This window comes from Salmo salar, chromosome 25, assembly GCF_965601325.2.
Source record: "Salmo salar chromosome 25, fSalSal1, whole genome shotgun sequence".
Taxonomy (NCBI): domain Eukaryota; kingdom Metazoa; phylum Chordata; class Actinopteri; order Salmoniformes; family Salmonidae; genus Salmo; species Salmo salar.
Window position 1 is genome coordinate 34,328,318 of NC_138315.1, and position 20,245 is coordinate 34,348,562.

General features: G+C 43.8%; 1 protein-coding gene across 3 annotated transcripts in view; it reads left to right on the forward strand.

The window, feature by feature from the left end:
- Positions 1-127: 127 nt before the first annotated feature.
- LOC106586632 (protein DOP1B) overlaps positions 128-20,245 on the forward strand; it is a 42,901-nt gene continuing 22,783 nt past the window's right edge. For 2 of the 3 annotated variants that reach the window (XM_014174123.3, XM_014174125.3), the window contains exons 1-7: positions 128-363; positions 12,387-12,561; positions 14,272-14,453; positions 14,754-14,924; positions 15,508-15,697; positions 15,881-15,979; positions 19,997-20,120. In XM_014174123.3, coding sequence (XP_014029598.2) covers positions 12,400-12,561; positions 14,272-14,453; positions 14,754-14,924; positions 15,508-15,697; positions 15,881-15,979; positions 19,997-20,120 — 928 coding nt within the window. In that variant the 5' untranslated portion in view covers positions 128-363; positions 12,387-12,399. Of the gene's footprint in view, positions 364-2,145; positions 2,261-12,386; positions 12,562-14,271; positions 14,454-14,753; positions 14,925-15,507; positions 15,698-15,880; positions 15,980-19,996; positions 20,121-20,245 lie in introns of all 3 variants that reach the window. The other variant, XM_014174124.3, reaches the window with a different exon arrangement.

A 20,245-nucleotide genomic window follows, 5' to 3' on the forward strand; every position in this document is an offset into this window, starting at 1 on the left:
ATTCATGAAGACGTTTAAGTGACCTTGTGAGGGGCTTTAATAGCTTGTGAAGATAAAAACTGCTTCTTAGCGGTCGTACATATTCACCCCCCCCCCCCCCCCCCCCCCCTAAGAGCAGGAAGTGCACTCTCCTAGCTCCGCTCGAGTGCATTGAATCAGCTGAGTTTGGGGATGCCACCCCTTTGCGTTTAGCATGATCTGCTCAAGACAAATTTGGGGAATGGGAAACGCACTCTAGACAGCACGGTTGGTTGGCGGTTTCTCCAAGCAGAACGGACGCTACATCCAGACCCGTTAAACGTCACCGTTTTGCCGGGGTTGAGGGAAATTTGAGAGCTCAAACCGGAGCTTGTTTTGCAGTTGGTGAGTCATTGATGAACCCATATGATGCACCTTGTGTTTTATTGTTTACCGCACCACGTGATAGCACGTTGAAATCAACATTTTCCCCATTTTAATTTGCTGTTTTCTCCCTAGTTCACGGTTTCCTGTTGTGAATCAATATTAAGATCTAAATATGGTGCATTGTAGCATGCTTTACTAATTCCTTTGACTCGTTGGTCAACAGGGACATGATGTACCGTGGTAGTTTGGGCCATGTCTTGTGGCGATTGCCACCCGCTGTCATAATCAACTGTATGGACTGAGTGGGCAACGCTATAAGGCCTGCTTTTTCTCTGCAACATCAACAAACATCCAATTTCTTTGCACTGCTTCATCAACAATATGCATGGCAGTCTTTCCTGGTTGAGGGTTGACGAGAGATTAACTGCTTCTAGTTTTTATGAGAAATAATACCGTGATGAAAGTTCCAGATTGTCTGCATGATCAAATAACATTCAACTCAGACACCCATATATACCCCACAAGACATGCCACTAGGGGTCACTTCACAGTCCCCAAGTCCAAAACGAATTCACTGCAATGCACAGTATTATACAGAGCCATCCATGTAACTCCCTTTCATCTTCAATTACTCAACCAAACAGCAAAATGACCATTAAAAATCGGATTAAAACAACATCTCATGGAATGGCGGGGACTGTAAGGGGACACACTCTAATTATTTTTAGTGTTTTGTTGTATCTTACATTGCTGTGTCCTTGTCTATCAGTGTTTTGTTACTTGTCATGTTTTTTTGTGGACCCCAGGAAGAGTAGCTGCTGCTTCTGCAAAATCTAATGGGGATCGAAATAAACAAACAAAAAATAAACACCACAGGAAAGATGAGGAAGTGGTGGAATTTGAGGAGTTATTTTCAACAGAGCAAGTGGATGATGATGTCATGAGAGTTCCCGGTACTTTAGATCCTGTCAAAGATGCTGAGCGAGAGACAGACAGTATTTAGCTGGAAGAGCGGGAGTTTGCCAAATGCATTGCCAATAACATCTGATTGGATGAAATCCTCTTCTCGCTCATTCTCACTCACACACACATACAGAAATCCCTGATTTGCTTTCTCACTCTCCATAGCCATGCCATCTTACATAATGCTGTCTGGTCTATAGAGTCACATTCAGAGCCCTGTCATGACTGAGTCTTTAACAGCAGTGTCTGTCCCATCCTAGCAGTTCTGGCCTGTCCAATTCATATTAGAAGTCTCACAAGGCATAGTCATATGCAATAGTGATATATTACTGTCAGTTTCATAATCTGGTAACGAATATCTCTTTGCTCTTTGTGAGTCCACCCTCTAAACACACAGTCGTGTGTGTGTCTCTCCCCCCCCCCCCCCCTTTCAGGAGAAAACGTTGCAGGCTTACTGGAGTGCTCGCGGCTCCCTATCAGCATGTTCATGAGACGGAGAATGAGTGTTTGACGGGCTGCTCCAGGCTTTATTCTGTGTGTTGAAGTTAAACTTTGGGATAAACTATAATGTATTTGAGTATTTACACGATGTAGCTCCAGGCCTAAATATTGACATTTCCTTGTTTGAATTCAAACAGACATTTTGTGATTTGATGAAATTCCAGGAAAATAATGTTTAAAACCAATTTTTTGAAAGATATTTGTGTATCCACACAGTGATGTTTGCATAGGGTTAGTAGGTCACTTGGCAGGCTTGAGGTTGTCCTATATGCAAATCCACCTGTATTTCTGCACCTAACCTGACCTGTTCACATTGCCTACCTACTTGTTTGTCAGGAGAGAACTTACAACGTTAGCAGAAGTTGGAAGAGAGGCAGAAAGGAAAGAAGAGAGAATCTGACTGTGAAGATCTGTGGATGCGTCAGCAACTGTTCTGAGACTAGCCTTTTCAGTAAGTTTTGTCTTAAAGGCAAAGTACTGACCGAACCTTTTTAAAGGAGAGGTTCTGATCCAGGATCTGTATTAAAGCGTAGCTTGTATTAAAGGTAGTTCTAATGGCTTGTGCTGTGTGAGAGAATGGTCCATTCACATATTTTCTGTCCATAGCTAGACAGACTAGGCTAATCAATCAGTTCACAGTCATACTGATATTACTGTGTTTTGTGTGTGTCAAAGTTTATTGGTCGGGTACACAGTTTAGAAGATGTTATAGCGGGTGAAGTGAAATTATTGTTACTAGCGCCTAACAATGCAGTAAAATGTCAAACAATTACACAAATAATTTAAATGTAAAAAATATATATAAATAAATAAAAAGTACAACATAAAGAAATCAAGAACGTAACAGTAATCCAAATGCAATCTATATGTACAGTACCAGTCAAAAGTTTGGACACACCTACTCATTCCAGGGTTTTTTTTTTTTTTTTTTACTATTTTCTACATTGTAGAATAATAGCGAAGACATCTAACCTATGAAATAACACATATGGAATCATGTAGTAACCAAAAAAAGTGTTAAACAAATCTAAATATATTTTATATTTGAGATTCTTCAAAGTAGCCACCGTTTGCCTTGATGATAGCATTGCACACTCTTGGCATTCCCTCAACCAGCTTTGAGGTAGTCACAGTCATACTGTTACAGTCATACTGAAATTACTGCTTTGTGCGTGTGTATGTGTGTACCACAGCAGTAAATTGCAATTAATCTGTGTAATGCATTGAGTTTGGCAGTGATTTGCAGGATTTAGTGGCTGAGTGTGTTAGGCATGGTCGGCTAGGAGACGAAGAGGAAGTGATGTAAGTCTGTCAACGCCACTGCTTACTCATCAGCTTGGATTCCCCTCAGTGATATAATTCTGCTCCCTATAGTTATCTCAGTCTCTCTTTTTTCCTACTCTGATTCCCGTCTGTCTCTTTGTCTTTGTCTTCCATTCTGTCTCCAAATCCCTGAGCTTGTCTGAGATAAAGGTATAGAGACAAACAGAGACAGAAATCAATCCATGTGTGTGTGTGTGTCTGTTCAGCTTGTTTCCAGGATTTCAACACACTGACGATCAATGTTGTCAAGGAGACACAGATAGAGAATTATGGGGATGGCTAACAAACAAGCAAGCAGCCCCTAGCTAACTCCTGTCAATTAGAGATGTTGACCTGATATTGCCCTAATTAATCAACTGGTTGAGCGTACTGTGATCTCACTTTCCACACACAGCCTTTAACACACAGACACAAATAGACCCAGAGAGCTAGGCTATTGCACATATAGATGAGAGGGACATGGGGTCTGAGTTTGGGATGTGATCAGGTATACCCCAGACAGAGTACTTTGTCATTGACACTTATTCTGACTTGGTTAGTGGCTGCCATGTTAGTGTTGTTCAGCAGCACAATGTTCTCTCCAGTTTCCATGGATCAAGGGATTTAGTTTTATAGTGCTTCCTCACTGTTGTTCTGTTATTGAAGGAATTATTTCCAAAGGGAAGCTGACCTACTACTGTCCTGGAGTGACCAGAATGAGACTCCTCACATGTGTCATTAACAAAACAGCCAAGGGTACCGTAATCTCCGGACTATTAAGCGCACCTGAATATAAGCCGCACCCACTGAATTAAAAAATATATATTATTTTGAACATAAATAAGCCGCACATGTCTATAAGCCGCAGGTGCCTACCGGTACATTGAAACAAATTAACTTTACACAGGCTTTAACGAAACACGGCTTGTAACAAATATAAATAGGCTTTAACGAAACACGGCTTGTAACAAAAAAGAAACAATTAGCAGTAAGCTTTAGTTGTCTTTTTGCACTGAGTCAATTCCTCACGCTGCTGTTTCCAACATCTTATCATCGACTCATTAAGACCAAGCTCCCGTGCAGCAGCTCTATTTCCTTTTCCAACAGCCAGATCAATCGCCTTCAACTTGAAAGCTGCATCATATGCATTTCTATGTGTCTTTGCCATGATGAGGGTGACAAAATGACTAGCGTAATCAGAATAATGGGAAGTTTGAGAGCGCTCGATTTAATCTAAACAGTAAACAAAAAAGTTGTTTGACCTTAACCCGTTCGGCAATTTCATTGGTCTAATGAAAGCTTCATGCCGCCAAAAAACTGAGCACGTCACAGAATGTGTTTTTTTTTTTTTTTAAGAAAAGAAAATAGAAAGTGGGAAAAATCTAAATATTAGCCGCGTCATTGTTTAAGCCGCTAGGTTCAAAGCCTGGGAAAAAAGTTGCGGCTTATAGTCCGGAATTTACGGTAATCGTTTTAGTCTGGGTAGCCATTTGATTAGATGTTCAGGAGTCTTATGGCTTCGGGGTAAAAGCTGTTTAGAAGCCTCTTGGACCTAGACTTGATGCTCCGGTACCGCTTGCCATGTGGTAGCAGAGAGAACCGTCTATGACTAGGGTGACTGGAGTCTTTGACAATTTTTAGGGCCTTCCTCTGACACCGCCTGGTATAAAGGTCCTGGATGGCAGGAAGCTTGGCCCAGTGATGTACTGGGCCGTACGCACTACCCTCTGTAGTGCCTTGCGATTGGAGGCCGAGCAGTTGCCATACCAGGCAGTGATACATCCAGTCATGATACTCTTGATGGCGCCTCCAGTCTCATTGTCCTCAGATCGACCACTATCCAAATGCGCTACTGTTTTTCAGCCATGGCCTGCAAAGTCACCATTCATCGTTCTGGCGCCTTCTGAGAGCCTATGGGAGTGTTAGAAAATGTCACGTTATGCCAGAGATCGCCTGTTTTGGTTAGAGATGATCAAGAAGGCCAAGAAATAGTCAGAGAGAGCGCTTCCTGTTTGGAATCTTCTCAGGTTTTGGCCTGCCAAATGAGTTCTGTTATACTCACAGACACCATTCAAACAGTTTTAGAAACTTTAGGGTGTTGTCTATCCAAATCAAACAATTATATGCATATTCTAGTTACTGGGCAGGAGTAGTAACCAGATTAAATAGGGTACGTTTTTTATCCGGCCGTGCAAATACTGCCCCCTATCCCCAACAGGTTAAATGAGTTGACTTTTCACATGGGATTATTTCACTTAACAACAAAAGAAAGGGAATATTGAATGATCCGTCTCATCTCCCAAAAACGTTTTCAACATAGATCTGTAAAATGATAGTCTAGAAACTAAAGCTTTGGTTCTCTTCCTCTCAGGCTTCCATGTCTTCTCCCTGGACCTCCTATATGTCCACCTCTTGAACATCAGACTCTGAGGCCTCATCTTCACTGTCACTTTCCAACCTTATTGAGGATGGCTCGTTGTCAGGCTCAAAAAGCCTCAAATTTGCCCGGATGGCCACCAATTTTTCAACCCTTGTATTGGTCAGCCTGTTGCGTGCTTTGGTGTGTGTGTTCCCAAACAAGGACCAGTTTCATGCTGAGGCGGCTGATGTTGGTGGGATTTGGAGGATGATGGAGGCAACAGGGGAAATAGCCTCAGATCCACAAAGTCCCTTCCACCAGGTGGCTGATGAGATATGTTGGCATCTCCTTCTCAAAGCCCTTGCTTGGAAGTGTACTTCGCCAGACTGCCAAGAACCTTGCCCTCATCCAGACCAAGATGACACCATAGGCCTTGTTGATCTCTGCACCAGATAGGATGCTCTTGCCAGCATACTTGGGGTCCAACATGCACGCTGCGGCGTGTATGGGCTTCAGGCAGAAGTCCACGCTTTTTGATTTATTTCAGAACTGCAGTTTTCTCTGCTTGGAGCAACAGTGAAGTGTGCAGGGCAGTACGGATTTCTTCTCCTACATCTGCAAGCAGAGTCTGTAATAGTTTGTAGTCTGTAATAGTTTGCAAGCCCTGCCACATCCAACAAGCGTCGGAGCCGGTGTAGTACGATTCGATCTTAGTCCTGTATTGACGGTTTGCCTGTTTGGTGGTTCGTCGGAGGGCATAGCGGGATTTCTTATAAGTTTCCGGCTAAGAGTACCGCACCTTGAAAGCAGAAACTCTACCTTTTTGCTCAGTGCGGATGTTGCCTGTAATCCATGGCTTCTGGTTGGGGTATGTACGTACAATCACTGTTGGAACGACGTCATCGATGCAGTTATTGATGAAGCCAGTGCCTGATGTGGTGTACTCCTCAATGCCATCGGAAGAATCCCGGAACATATTCCAGTCTGTGCTAGCACAACAGTCCTGTAGCTTAGCATCCGCTTCATTTGACAACTTTTTTTATTGACCGAGTCACTAGTGCTTTCTGCTTTAGTTTCGGCTTGTAAGCAGGAATCAGGAAGATAGAATTATGGTCAGATTTGCCAAATGGAGGGCGACTGTGTGTGGTGTAAAGGTGGTTTAGTGTTTTTCACTCTGGTTGCACATTTAACATGCTGGTGGAAATTTTGGTATATTAAGTTTCCCTGCATTAAAGTCCCCGGCCACTAGAAGCACTGCCTCTGGAAGAGCGTTTTCCTGTTTGCTTATGGCCGTATACAGCTCATTGAGTGCGGTCTTAGTGCCAGCATCGGTTTGTGGTGGTATGTAGATGGCTACGAAAAATACAGATGAAAACTCTCTAGGTAGATTGTGCGGTCTGCAGCTTATCATGATATACTCTTCCTCAGGAGATATTGTGCACAAGCTGTTGTTTACAATTATACAATGACCGCCACCCCCTGTCTTACCAGAGGCTGCTGTTCTATCCTGCAGATACAGTGTAAAACCCGCCAGCTATATGTTGTTCATGTCGTCGTTCAGGCATGACTCAGTGAAACATAAGATATTACAGTTTTTAATATCCCGTTGGTAATTTAATCTTGCTCATAGGTCATCTATTTTATTTTCCAATGATTTCACGTTGGCCAATAGAACGGATGGCAGTGGGGATTTACTCGCTCGCCTACGAATTCTCAGAAGGCAGCCCGACCTCCGCCCCCTTTTTCTCCGTCTTCTCTTCATGCAAATGACAGGGATTTGGGCCTGTTCCCAGGAAAGCAGTAAATCCTTTACGTTGGACTCATTAAAGGAAAAAGCTTCTACCAGTTCTTGGTGAGTAATTGCTGTTCTGATGTCTAGAAGTTATTTTCGGTCATAAGAGACGATGGCAGCAACATTATGTACAAATATTTTATGGTCCCCCTCTCCGTTATATGACTCTGCTCCCTATGTTTCTCTTCTGTCTGTCTAACTAACTCTGATTCCCGTCTATCTTTGTCTTCCATTCTGTCTCCAAATCCCTAAGCTTGTCTGAGATTAATGTATAGAGAGACAAATCAATCCGTGTGTGTCTGCTCAGCTTGTTTCCAGGATTTCAACACACTGACAGACATCAATGTTGTAGAGGAGACAAACAGATAAATAATTATAGGGATGTCTAACAAACAAGCAAGCAGCCCCTAGCTAGAACATTAGAGATGGCCCTATTTAATCAGCTGGTTGAACGTACTGTGATCTCACCATCCACACACAGCCTTGAACACACAGACGCAAAGAGACGCAGAGGGCTAGGCTATTACACATATAGAGGGGAGGGACATGAGGCCTGAGCTTGGGATGTAAGCAGGGGGTTATGGTTAGGCACGTGACCGGTATAGCAGTTTCATGCCTCGATCATTGCATTTTGGTACACCGGAAGTACATTCATTTTCAATGGAACGCTGCGTTTGCCTTGCAGCATTGCATTGCAGAGGCAGTTGCAGTGCGTTCTGTGTGGCGCATGCGTTGGATTTATCGAACAAATGCGTCAAACTGTATGCATAGACAGCTTGACAGAAACGGTAGCAGAAGGTGAATGTTGACCTTTTGTTGCAAACGCCTCCAGATGATGCTGCATACCATTTTGCGCAATGACACTGTAGATGTGATCAAGGCATTGTCATTGACATGTACTCTGACTTGGTTAGTGGCTGCCATGTTAGTGTTGCTCAGCAGCACCATGTTCTCTCCTGTTTCCATGGATTAAGGCATGTGTTGTGCAGGCTTGCCTATGTTAGTTAAAGCCTCTCTCTCCCACAGTGAGTCCAGATGTCTCTGTTGCTCTAATCCTGCCCTCTCGCTCACTATATGTTAGTCCCTCTCTCTGTTTCTTTCTCTCTTTCTTTCTCTCTTTCTTTCTCTCTCTCGCTCCCTCTCTCCCTCTCTCTCCATGTCTCTCTGCTCTATTACATTTACAGAGTGTACTGTGTGTAGACACACACACACACACGAAACTACCTTTCCTCTGGCAGGAGAGCCATTGAACATATACAGTTAAACCTTATGTCAGTGATCATTATTTTTCAGAGCTAAATAAAATAGTTTATTGCATATCTAGGATTGTCTCCATTTCAAATCTTTCAAATGACTCTTGTCATCCCATTGGTTGTCATAGCAACCATATGTGTGCGTTACGTGGGACAGTACTTGGACTTGATGAAACATATCTTATGTTTCACCGAGTTGTGGCTGAACGACGGGTTATACACTGTATCGGCAGGATAGAATGGTAGCCTCTTAAGACAAGGGGTGGCGGTCTATATATATTTGTAAACAACAGCTGGTGCACGATATCTAAGGAAGTCTCAAGGTTTTGCTCGCCTGAGGTAGAGTTTCTCATGATAAGCTGTAGACCACACTATTTACCAAGAGAGTTTTCATCTATATTCTTCGTCACTGTCTATTTACCACCACAAACTGATTATGGCACTAAGATCACACTCAATGAGCTGTATATGGCCATAAGCAAACAGGAAAACGCTCATCCAGAGGCGGCGCTCCTAGTGGCCGGGGACTTTAATGCAGGGTAACTTAAATCCGTTTTACCTCATTTCTACCAGCATGTTAAATGTGCAACAAGAGGGAAAAAAACTCTAGACCACCTTTATTCCACACACAGAGACGTGTAAAGCTTTCCCTCGCTCTCCATTTGGCAAATCTGACCATAATTCTATCCTCCTGATTCCTGCTTACAAGCAAAAACTAAAGCAGGAAGCACTAGTGACTCGGTCAATAAAAAAGTTGTCAGATGAAGCTACAAGACTGTTTTGCTAGCACAGACTGGCATATGTTCTGGGATTCTTCCGATGGCATTGAGGAGTACACCACATCAGTCACTGGCTTCATCAATAAGTGCATCGATGACATCGTCCCCACAGTGACTGTAATTACTAGAGGTTGACCGATTATGATTTTTCAACGCCGATACTGATTTATTGGAGGACCCAAAAAAAGCTGATACCGATTTGTTTTATATATATCTGTAATAATGACAATTACAACAATACTGAATGAACACTTTTATTTTAACTTAATATAATACATCAATAAAATCAATTTAGTCTCAAAGAAATAATGAAACATGTTCAATTTTGTTTACATAATGCAAAAACAAAGTGTTGGAGAAGAAAGTAAAAGTGCAATATGTGCCATGTAAAAAAGCTAACATTTAAGTTCCTTGCTCAGAACATGAGAACATATTTACATTTACATTTAAGTCATTTAGCAGACGCTCTTATCCAGAGCGACTTACAAAATGGTGCATTCACCTTATGATATCCAGTGGAACAACCACTTTACAATAGTGCATCTAAATCTTTTAAGGGGGGGGGGGGGGGGGGGTTAGAAGGATTACTTTATCCTATCCTAGGTATTCCTTAAAGAGGTGGGGTTTCAGGTGTCTCCGGAAGGTGGTGATTGACTCCGCTGTCCTGGCGTCGTGAGGGAGCTTGTTCCACCATTGGGGTGCCAGAGCAGTGAACAGTTTTGACTGGGCTGAGCGGGAACTGTGCTTCCTCAGAGGTAGGGGGGCCAGCAGGCCAGTGGTGGATGAACGCAGTGCCCTTGTTTGGGTGTAGGGCCTGATCAGAGCCTGAAGGTATGGAGGTGCCGTTCCCTTCACAGCTCCGTAGGCAATCACCATGGTCTTGTAGCGGATGCGAACATATGAAAGCTGGTGGTTCCTTTTAACATGAGTCTTCAATATTCCCAGGTAAGAAGTTGTAGTTATTATAGGAATTATCAAACTATTTCTCTCTATACCATTTGTATTTCATATACCTTTTGACTATTGGATGTTCTGCAAATGCAGGAAAGTGCTGTTTGAATGAATGCTTACGAGCCTGCTGCTGCCTACCACCGCTCAGTCAGACTGCTCTATCAAATATCAAATCATAGACTTAATTATAATATAATAACACAGAGAAATACGAGACTTAGTTCATTAATATGGTCAAATCCGGAAACTATCATTTCGAAAATAAAACGTTTATTCTTTCAGTGAAATACGGAACCGTTCCGTATTTTATATAACAGGTGGCATCCCTAAGTCTAAATATTGCTGTTACATTGCACAACCTTCAATCTTATGTCATAATTATATATAATTCTGGCAAATTAATTACGGTCTTTGTTAGGAAGAAATGGTCTTCACACAGTTCGCAACAAGCCAGGCAGCCCAAACTGCTGCATATACCCTGACTCCTCTGCTTGCACAGAACGCAAGAGAAGTGACACAATTTCCCTAGTTAAAAGAAATTGATGTTAGCAGGCAATATTAACTAAATATGCAGGTTTCAAAATATATACTTGTGTATTGATTTTAAGAAAGGCATTGATGTTTATGGTTAGGTACACATTGGTGCAACGAAAGTGCTTTTTTCACGAATGTGCTTGCTAAATCATCACCCGTTTGGCGAAGTAGGCAGTGATTCGATGATAAATTAACAGGCATCGATTATATGCAACGCAGGACAAGCTAGATAAACAAGTAATATCATCAACCATGTGTAGTTAACTAGTGATTATGTTAAGATAGATTTTTTTTTTTTTTTTACAAGTTAAGTTGCTAGCTGCATTAAACTTACCTTGGCTCCTTGCTGCACTCGCGTAACAGGTAGTCAGCCTGCCACGCAGTCTCCTCATGGAGTGCAATGTAATCGGCCATAATCGGTGTCCACAAATGCTGATTACCGATTGTTATGAAAACTTGAAATCGGCCCTAAATTAATCGGCCATTCCGATTAATCGGTTGACCTCTAGTACGTACATACCCCAACCAGAAGCCATGGATTACAGGCAACATCCGCACTGGGCTAAAGGGTAGAGCTTCCAGTTTCAAGGAGCAGAACTCTAACCCAGAAGCTTAAAAGAAATTCCGCTATGCCCTCCGACGAACCATCAAACAGGCAAAGCATCAATACAGGACTAAGATTGAATCGTACTACACCGGCTCCGACACTCGTTGGATGTGGCAGGGCTTGCAAACTATTACAGACTACAAAGGGAAGCACATCCGTGAGCTGCCCAGTGACACAAGACTACCAAAGGAGCTAAATTACTTCTATGCTCACTTCGAAGCAAGTAACGCTGAAACATGCATTAGAGTATCAGCTGTTCCGGACGACTGTATTATCACGTTCTCTGTAGCTGGTGTGAGTAATACTTTTAAACAGGTCAACATTCACAAGGCTGCAGGGCCAGATGGTTACCAGGACGTATACTCGGAGCATGCACTGACCAACTGGCAAGTGTCTCCACTGACATTTTAAACCTCGCGGCCAGTGGCGATGTTTCCCCTTACTGGGGATTCTGTCTTTAAAAGGAAAAACTCATCCTAGGTCAGCACTTCTACTCTGAGACACTTTGTGAATAGGGGCACTGATGTTTGTTCCTCAGGGAGCATGTGTAGATGTGTTCAACAGGAATCAGTAGCCCTGTGTCCTAAATTCCAATTGTCTGTTAGACTATTTTCAGAATTCAAGCCAGGTCAGGCAGACCAGCACAGAGCAGACCCAATCATGAATGAGCTCATTGTGATTCCTGTGTGTGTGTGCGCGTGTGTGTGAGCGCTTGTGTCACTGTGACCATATCAATTCGCATTTGCAGGAGAAAACCCTCTGCAACATAGCTCAATGTTACAAACAGAAATCTGGGTTGTGTTCATTAGGGGACACCGTATCAAAACAATTCAATTTCAGGTACATGTAGGCTAGTACCAGGCTCCACTTTTCACTCTGTTTTCTTCCAATTTGAGCCTAGTGGACATGACCCTGATGTAGGGATTGATGTCTGACAACAAATATATGTTCTGTCGCCCCCTCTCCTCTCTGTTTCCCATTCTCCTCCCCCTTTCCTCAGACACACGCTGAGCATGCTGGGACGTGAGTCGGGCATTATGGATCCCGAGGAGCAGGAGCTGCAGAATGACTACCGTTACCGTAGTTACGCGGCAGTCATCGAGAAGGCCCTGCGGAACTTTGAGTCATCCAGCGAATGGGCCGACCTCATCTCCTCTCTGGGTAAACTCAACAAGGTACGGTTGACATGGCTGATACATTATATTCAGACATGAAGCCATTCTAGACCAGGGGTTCTTAAACTTTTTCAGCCTGGGACCAAAATGCGAAATTCAGTGTTTTCCTGGGACCCAAGCTCATGAATGCTATGTCACCAGGCAGACCAAAATTGGCAACAAAAAAAAGTCAAAAAATGATTCATAAGGAATAAGGGTTTGAAGTGTCTGTCCTATAAATATTTCGTTTTTTTAAACACATATTTAACCCCTTTTTTTGGGTAGGCACAAAACTACCCCCATACCATTTTTTTTTTTTTTAATAACCGTTACCTTCAAACGAGTCCCGCAACACTTGTAGGGGTCTTAGAGCAAAACGAGAACACCATCGTGTTCATGAGAATCTCCCCTTTCCACAAACATAAGTTGGCACATTGTCAGCACTGACTTCTGACGACTCCCTTGGGGCTTGTGGGGGTCGTAGAGACCACCATCGTGTTCGTGAGAATCTCATATTTCCATAGAGTTTGAAGGCCAAACCGTTCGGACGCCACAGACGTTTTCGTGAGAAGACCAATTTTCAGGATGTCTCATGTTCTGACAAACACCGCTGTAGCTCAGCCACCTTCCATCACAGATGTGGAAGGCCGCCATAGATATCTCCAGCTTAAACTCACTGATTTTGATGGAGATTTTTGTATTATGTTATTTAGATTGACGCACCTGTACGTCAATAGACTCTGATATCCGAGTGAGAGTGACTGACCAAATCAATGGTTGCATTTTCTGAGTGTATTTATGTCCTTACAGAGTAAGCTAACTGCTTATTCTTTAGCATTGACAAATTAGCCATGTTATTGGGCTCTTGGTCAGTGTATTGTACTTTCTGTGTTTGAGTGGCTCTCTGGCTCTGGGCCCAGTCACTACCTGCAGTCACTTGTCCGTCCTGCTGGTGTTGCCATGGTTGCGTCTGGTTCTGTCTGGATCTGGCTCCAGGATCAGTGGACTGTGAGATTGGGAATGTTTTTCCATCTCATAGCGAATGCCAATCTATCAATCGAGTTTCAGAAAATAAGCCTACATCAGTGTTCATTCACTTAGCCCACAATCATTCAATGGAGAGGATGATAGTCTATACCTTTTACTTGATAATGTATATGCTTCTAACTATTAAAGCAGTTAGAAGACAATACATTATTCAAACTCTCATTGACATATCATACAGAGTGTATTGATTGATTTTGCAGGCACGCAGTTTAACATTTCTTGTAAACTGTTCTACTGCAGTAGCCCAGAATACATGGCCTAACTCTGTCTCTTGTTCCACTCAAGGGGATTTTGGACACTAGTAGGTCACTGCTTGTGACACATTTAGCAAGAAGGATGTTTGCTTCAGAGTGTTATGGTAGAATGCCTGTGTGTGTCTAGGGGCTATGTGAGAATGAGTGAGGATCCCTTCAGGCCACTTTAATCTGTCATGTAAACAAAGCAACACTTCCAGTTCCTGCTCATCTATTTGGTTATATTGACAGTGTAAGTACTGCATGACCTCTTTTTTTGTCAATAGCCCAGACAAATGACATATTAGATACACAATAATTACCCATGAATTACTTATTTCTTTGGTATTCATTACAACACACACCACTAACTACCACCACAAGCACCATTTGGTACCAGGTAGTTACCCCCCTTCATCACCGCTCTCCCTCTCTAATCCTCCCTCCCCAGGCCCTGCAGAGTAACCTGCGCTACTCTCTGCTGCCCAAGAGGCTAATCATTGGGAAGCGTCTGGCCCAGTGTCTGCACCCGGCCCTGCCCAGCGGAGTGCACATCAAGGCCCTGGAGACCTATGAGGTCATCTTCAAGATCATCGGCACCAAATGGCTGGCCAAGGACCTCTTCATCTACAGGTGTAGGACTCATGCTAACCCATAGGATGTGTCCGTCTGTCCGTCCGTCTGTATTGTCTGTCTGTATTGTCTGTCTGTCCTGAGGTGTTGTAAGCCTATTTACCTGTCCATGTGTTAATGGATTGTGTGTTCTCCTGTACTTGTGTGTGTGTGTGTGTGTGTGTGTGTGTGTGTGTGTGTGTGTGAGTTAATGTGTGTGAGTTAATGTGTGTGAGTTAATGTGTGTGTGTGTGTGAGTTAATGTGTGTGTGTGTGTGAGTTAATGTGTTGTATTGAGCTCTATCTTTGTGTGTGTGTTAGCTCGGGGCTGTTCCCTTTGCTGGGCCATGCTGCAATGGCAGTGAAGCCAGCCCTGTTGACGCTGTATGAGCGCTACTACCTCCCCCTACAGAGGGCCCTACTGCCCAGCCTACAGGCCTTCATCACTGGACTACTGCCTGGCCTGGAGGAGGGGGCTGAGGTTTATGACAGGTACGCGTGCGTACACACACCTGCAAAATTGCAATATATATTGCAATATACACTGAGTGTACAAAACATGACATAGACTGACCAGGTGAAAGCTATGATCCCTTATTGATGTCACTTGTTAATTCCACTTAATATCAGTGTAGATGAAGGGGAAAGCCTTGACACAATTGAGACATGGATTGTGTATGTGTGCCATTAAGGGTGAATGGGCAAGACAAAAGATTTAAGTGCCTTTGAACGGGGTATGATAATAGTTGCCCGGCGCACCAGTTTGAGAACTGCAACGCTGCTGGGTTTTCCACGCTCAACAGTTTCCCGTGTGTATCAAGAATGGACCACCACCAAAGGACATACAGCCAACTTGACACAACTGTGGGAAGCATTGGAGTCAACATGGGCCAGCATCCCTGTGGAACGCTTTCCACACCTTGCAGAATCCATCCCTCGATGAATTGAGTCTGTTCTGATGGAAAAAGGGGGTGCAACTCAATATTAGGTGTTCCTAATGTTTTGTACACTCGGTATATTTTCTTTTGCATAGATAATTGCATGATATTACTAATCCTCTTCCCCCTCTCTCCAGGACGGATGCGTTGCTACTGAGACTGTCTATGTTGGTGGGCCAGCAGGTGTTCTATGGGGCTCTGTGGGGCAGTGTGTTGGTCAGCCCTCTAGTCCGGCTGCCCGCCTCTCTCTTCATCGTCACACACTTTGACCGCTTAACCCCCCCGCACCAGCAAACACGCATGCTGGGCTATGACAACCGCCTGGTGGTGAGTTATTGTGTGTTTCTGCGTGTTAGTGTGAGCGAGTGTAGGGTTGTGTTGGCCACGTTGGATATGTTGTATAACCTTTCTGTCTGTCTGTCTGTCTGTCTGTCTGTCTGTCTGTCTGTCTGTCTGTCTGTCTGTCTGTCTGTCTGTCTGTCTGTCTGTCTGTCTGTCTGTCTGTCCCAGGTGAAGGCGTTGTGTCTGTCTCTACAGGACTCTAATGTTCTGGTGCAGAGGAACATGCTGGAGATCCTGCTCTTCTTCTTCTCCTTGGCCACCTGCCTGGTAAATAATGTTAAAATAACATTTTATTGGTCACATACACATATTTAGCTAATGTTATTGCGGGTGTAGCAAAATGCTTTTGTTCCTTGCTCCAACAGTGAAGTAGTATCTAAAAATTCACAACAATACACACAAATCTAAAAGTAAAATAATGGAATTAAGAAATATATAAATATTTGGACGAGCAATGTCGGAGTGGTATTGACTAAATACACTAGAATAGAAACAGTATATACATAAAGTGGCAAAGTATGTGAACCCTTTGTAATTACCTGGATTTCTGCATAAATTGGTCATCAAATTTGATCTGATCTTTGTCTAAGTCACAACAATAGACAAATATGGTGTGCTTCAACGATTAACACACAAATTATTGTGTTTTTCTTGTCTATATTGAATACATCATTTAAACTTTCACAGTGTACGTTGGAAAAAGTATGTGAACCCCTAGGCTAATGACTTCTATAAAAGCTAATTGTAGTCGGCTAACATTGAGTTCAATCAATGAGACGAGATTGGAAATGTTGGTTAGAGCTGCCCTGCCCTATAAAAAACACTCACACAATTTGAGTTTGCTATTCACAAGAAGCATTGCCTGATGTAAACTATGCCTTGAAGAAAAGAGATCTCAACTGACCTAAAATTAAGAATTGTTGACTTGCATAAAGCAGGAAATGGTTACAAAAGTATCTCTAAAAGCCTTGATGTTCAATCAGTCCACAGTAAGACAAATTGTCTATAAATGGAGAAAGTTCAGCACTGTTGCGACTCTTCCTAGTAGTGGCCGTCCTGCAAAGATGACTGCAAGAGCACAGCGCAGAATCCTCAATGAGGTTAAGAAGAATCCTAGAATGTCAGCTAAAGACTTACATAAATCTCTGGAACATGCTAACATCTCTGTTGATGAGTCTACGATACGTAAAACACTAAACAAGAATGGTGTTCATGAGAGGACACCACGGAAGATACCATTGCTGTCCAAAAAAAACGTTGCTGCACGTTTGAAGTTTGCAAAAGAGCACCTGGATGTTCCACAGTGCTACTGGCAAAATATTCTGTGGACAGATGAAACTAAAGTTGAGTTGTTTAGAAGGAACACACAATACTATGTGTGGAGAGAAAAAAGGCACAGCACACCAACATCAAAACATCATCCCCACTATAAAGTATTGTGGAGGGAGCATCATGGTTTGGGGCTGCTTTGCTGCCTCAGGGCCTGGACAGCTTGCTATCATCGATGGAAAAATTAATTCCCAAGTTTATCAAGACATTTTGCAGGAGAATGTTAGGCTATCTGTCCACCAATTGAAGCTCAACAGAAGTTGGGTGACGCAACAGGACAATGACAAAAAACACAGAAGTAAATCAACAACAGAATGGCTTCAACAGAAGATAATACGCCTTCTGGAGAGGCCCAGTCAGATTCCTGACCTCAAACCGATTTGAGATGTTGTGGCATGACCTCAAAAGACTGGTTCACACCAGACATCCCAAGAATATTGCTGAACTGATAGTTTTGTAAAGAGAAATGGTCCAAAATTCCTCCTGACCGTTGTGCAGGTCTGATCCGCAGCTACAGAAAATGTTTGGTTGAGGTTATTGCTGCAAAAAGGAGGGTCAACCAGTTATTAAATCCAAGGGTTCACATACTTTTTCCATTCTGCACACAGTCTGTTCAATAAAGACATGAAAACGTATAATTGTTTGTGTGTTATTAGTTTAAGCAGACTGTGTTTGTCTGTTGTTGTGACTTAGATGAAGATCAGATCACATTTTATGACAAATCTATTCAGAAATCCAGGTAATTCCAAAGGGTTCACATACTTTTTCTTGCCACTGTATGATATGCGTAAAGCAGTATGTAAACATTATTAAAGTGAATAGTCTTTCATTATTTAAAGTGGCCAGTGATTCAATGTATATAGGGCAGCACCCTCGTAAGGTTGTAGGGATGAGTAGCCGGGTGGGACCCGGCTAGGGATGGCTATTTAACAGTCCGATGGCCTTGAGGTAGAAGCTGTTTTTTCGTCTCTCGGTCCCAGCTTTGATGCACCTGTACTGACCTCGCCTTCTGGATGGTAGCAGGGTGAACAGGCCGTGGCTCGGGTGGTTGATGTCCTTGATGATATTTTTGGCCTTCCTGTGACATCAGGTGCTGTAGGTGTCCTGGAGGGCAGGCAGTGTGCCCCCGGTGATGCGTTGGGCAGACAGTACCACCCTCTGTAGAGCCCTGCGGTTGTGGGCGGTGCAGTTGCCGTACCAGGCGGTGATACAGCCCAACAGGATGCTCTCAATTGTGCATCTGTAAAAGTTTGTAAGGGTTTTAGGGGCCAAGCCGAATTTCTTCAGCCTCCTGAGGTTGAAGAGGCGCTGTTGTGCCTTCTTCACAACACTGTCTGCGTGTAGGTGGACCATTTCAGATTGTGAGTAATGTGTACACCGAGGAACTTGAAGCTTTCCACCTTCTCGATTGCGGTCCCGTCGATGTGGATAGGGGCATGCTGTTTCCTGAAGTCCACGATCAGTTTCTTTGTTTTGTAGACATTGAGTGAGAGGTTATTTCCCTGGCCCCGCTCTGCCAGGCCCCTCACCTCCTCCCTGTAGGCTGTCTCGTCATTGTTGGTAATCAGGCCTACTACTGTTGTGTCGACTGAAAACTTGATGATTGAGTTGAAGGTGTGAATGGCCATGCAGTCATGGGTGAACAGGGAGTACAGGAAGGGGCTGAGCACGCACCCATGTGGGGTCCCTGTGTTGATGATCAGCGAAGTGGAGTTGTTGTTTCCTACCTTCACCACCTGGAGGCGGCCCTTCAGGATGTCCAGTATCAAGTTGCATATGGCGGGGTTCAGACCCAGGGCCCTGAGCTTAAGGATGAGCTTGGAGGGTACTATGGTGTTGAAGGCTGAGCTATAGTCAATCAACAGCATTCTGACGTAGGTATTCCTCTTGTCCAGATGGGATAGGGCAGTGTGCAGCACAATGGCAATTGCATCATCTGTGGATCTATTGGGGCGGTATGCAAATTGAAGAGGGTCTAGCATGTCAGGTAAGGTAGAGAGGTTCATGATGACAGAAGTGAGTGCTACAGGGCGATAGTCATTTAGTTCAGTTACCTTTGCTTTGTTGGGTACATGAACAATGGTGGACATCTTGAAGCAAGTGGGGACAGCAGACTTTGATAGGGAGAGATTGAATATGTCAGTAAACACTACAGCTAGCTGGTCTGCACATGCTCTTAGGACACGGCTAGGGATGCCGTCTGGGCCGGCAGCCTTGCAAGGGTTAACACGTTTAAATGTCTTACGCACATCGGCCACGGAGAACGAGAGCCCACAGTCCTTGGGAGCCGGCCGCGTCGGTGGCACTGTGTTCTCCTCAAAGTGGGCAAAGAAGGTGTTTAGCTTGTCTGGGAGCAAGACGTCGGTGTCTGCGACGTGGCTAGTTTTCCCTTTGTAGTCCGTGATTGTCTGTAGACCCTGCCACATAAGTCTTGTGTCTGAGCCGCTGAATTGCAACTCCACTTTGCCTCTGAACTGACATTTTGCCTGTTTGTTTGCATTACGGAGGGAATAACTACACTGTTTGTATATTCCCAGTCACCTTGCCATGGTTAAATGCGCTTTCAGTTTTGCACGAATGCTGCCATCTATCCACGGTTTCTGGTTTGGGTAGGTTTTAATAGTCACTGTTGGAACAACATCCCCTGTACACTTCCCGATGAACTCAGTCACCGTGTCCGTGTAAGCGTCAATGTTTTTCTCAGAGGTTAGAGGTTTACCTCCTCCTCTTCCTCCACCACCACCTTCTCCTATTCCTTTTCTCCTCTCTCACCTCCTTCTCCTCACCTCTTCCTCATTCTCCTTCTCACCTCCTCCTTATATTCTCTGTCCTGCTCCTCCCTTAATCCTCTTTCATCTCCTCTTCCAACTCATCCTTCTTTGCCTCTCTATCTTCATCCTCTCCCCTTTCCTTTTCCCTGTGCCCCATGTGTAACTGTCCCTGTTATTACCTCAGGACCCAACCCAAGGCAGTATTCCTATGACTAGGGAGGACACGATCACAGTGGTGTCTGCTGCTTCCCTCACGCTGCTCCGCAGAGACATGTCCCTCAACAGACGCCTCTACGCCTGGCTGCTAGGTACTTAGTGTGGATAGACATGCACCACGGCCATGTTCACACACACACACACACACACACACACACACACACACAATGAAGTTATGGCTTTGAGTTGTATTCTAGCAGTAGGCCTGAATATACTT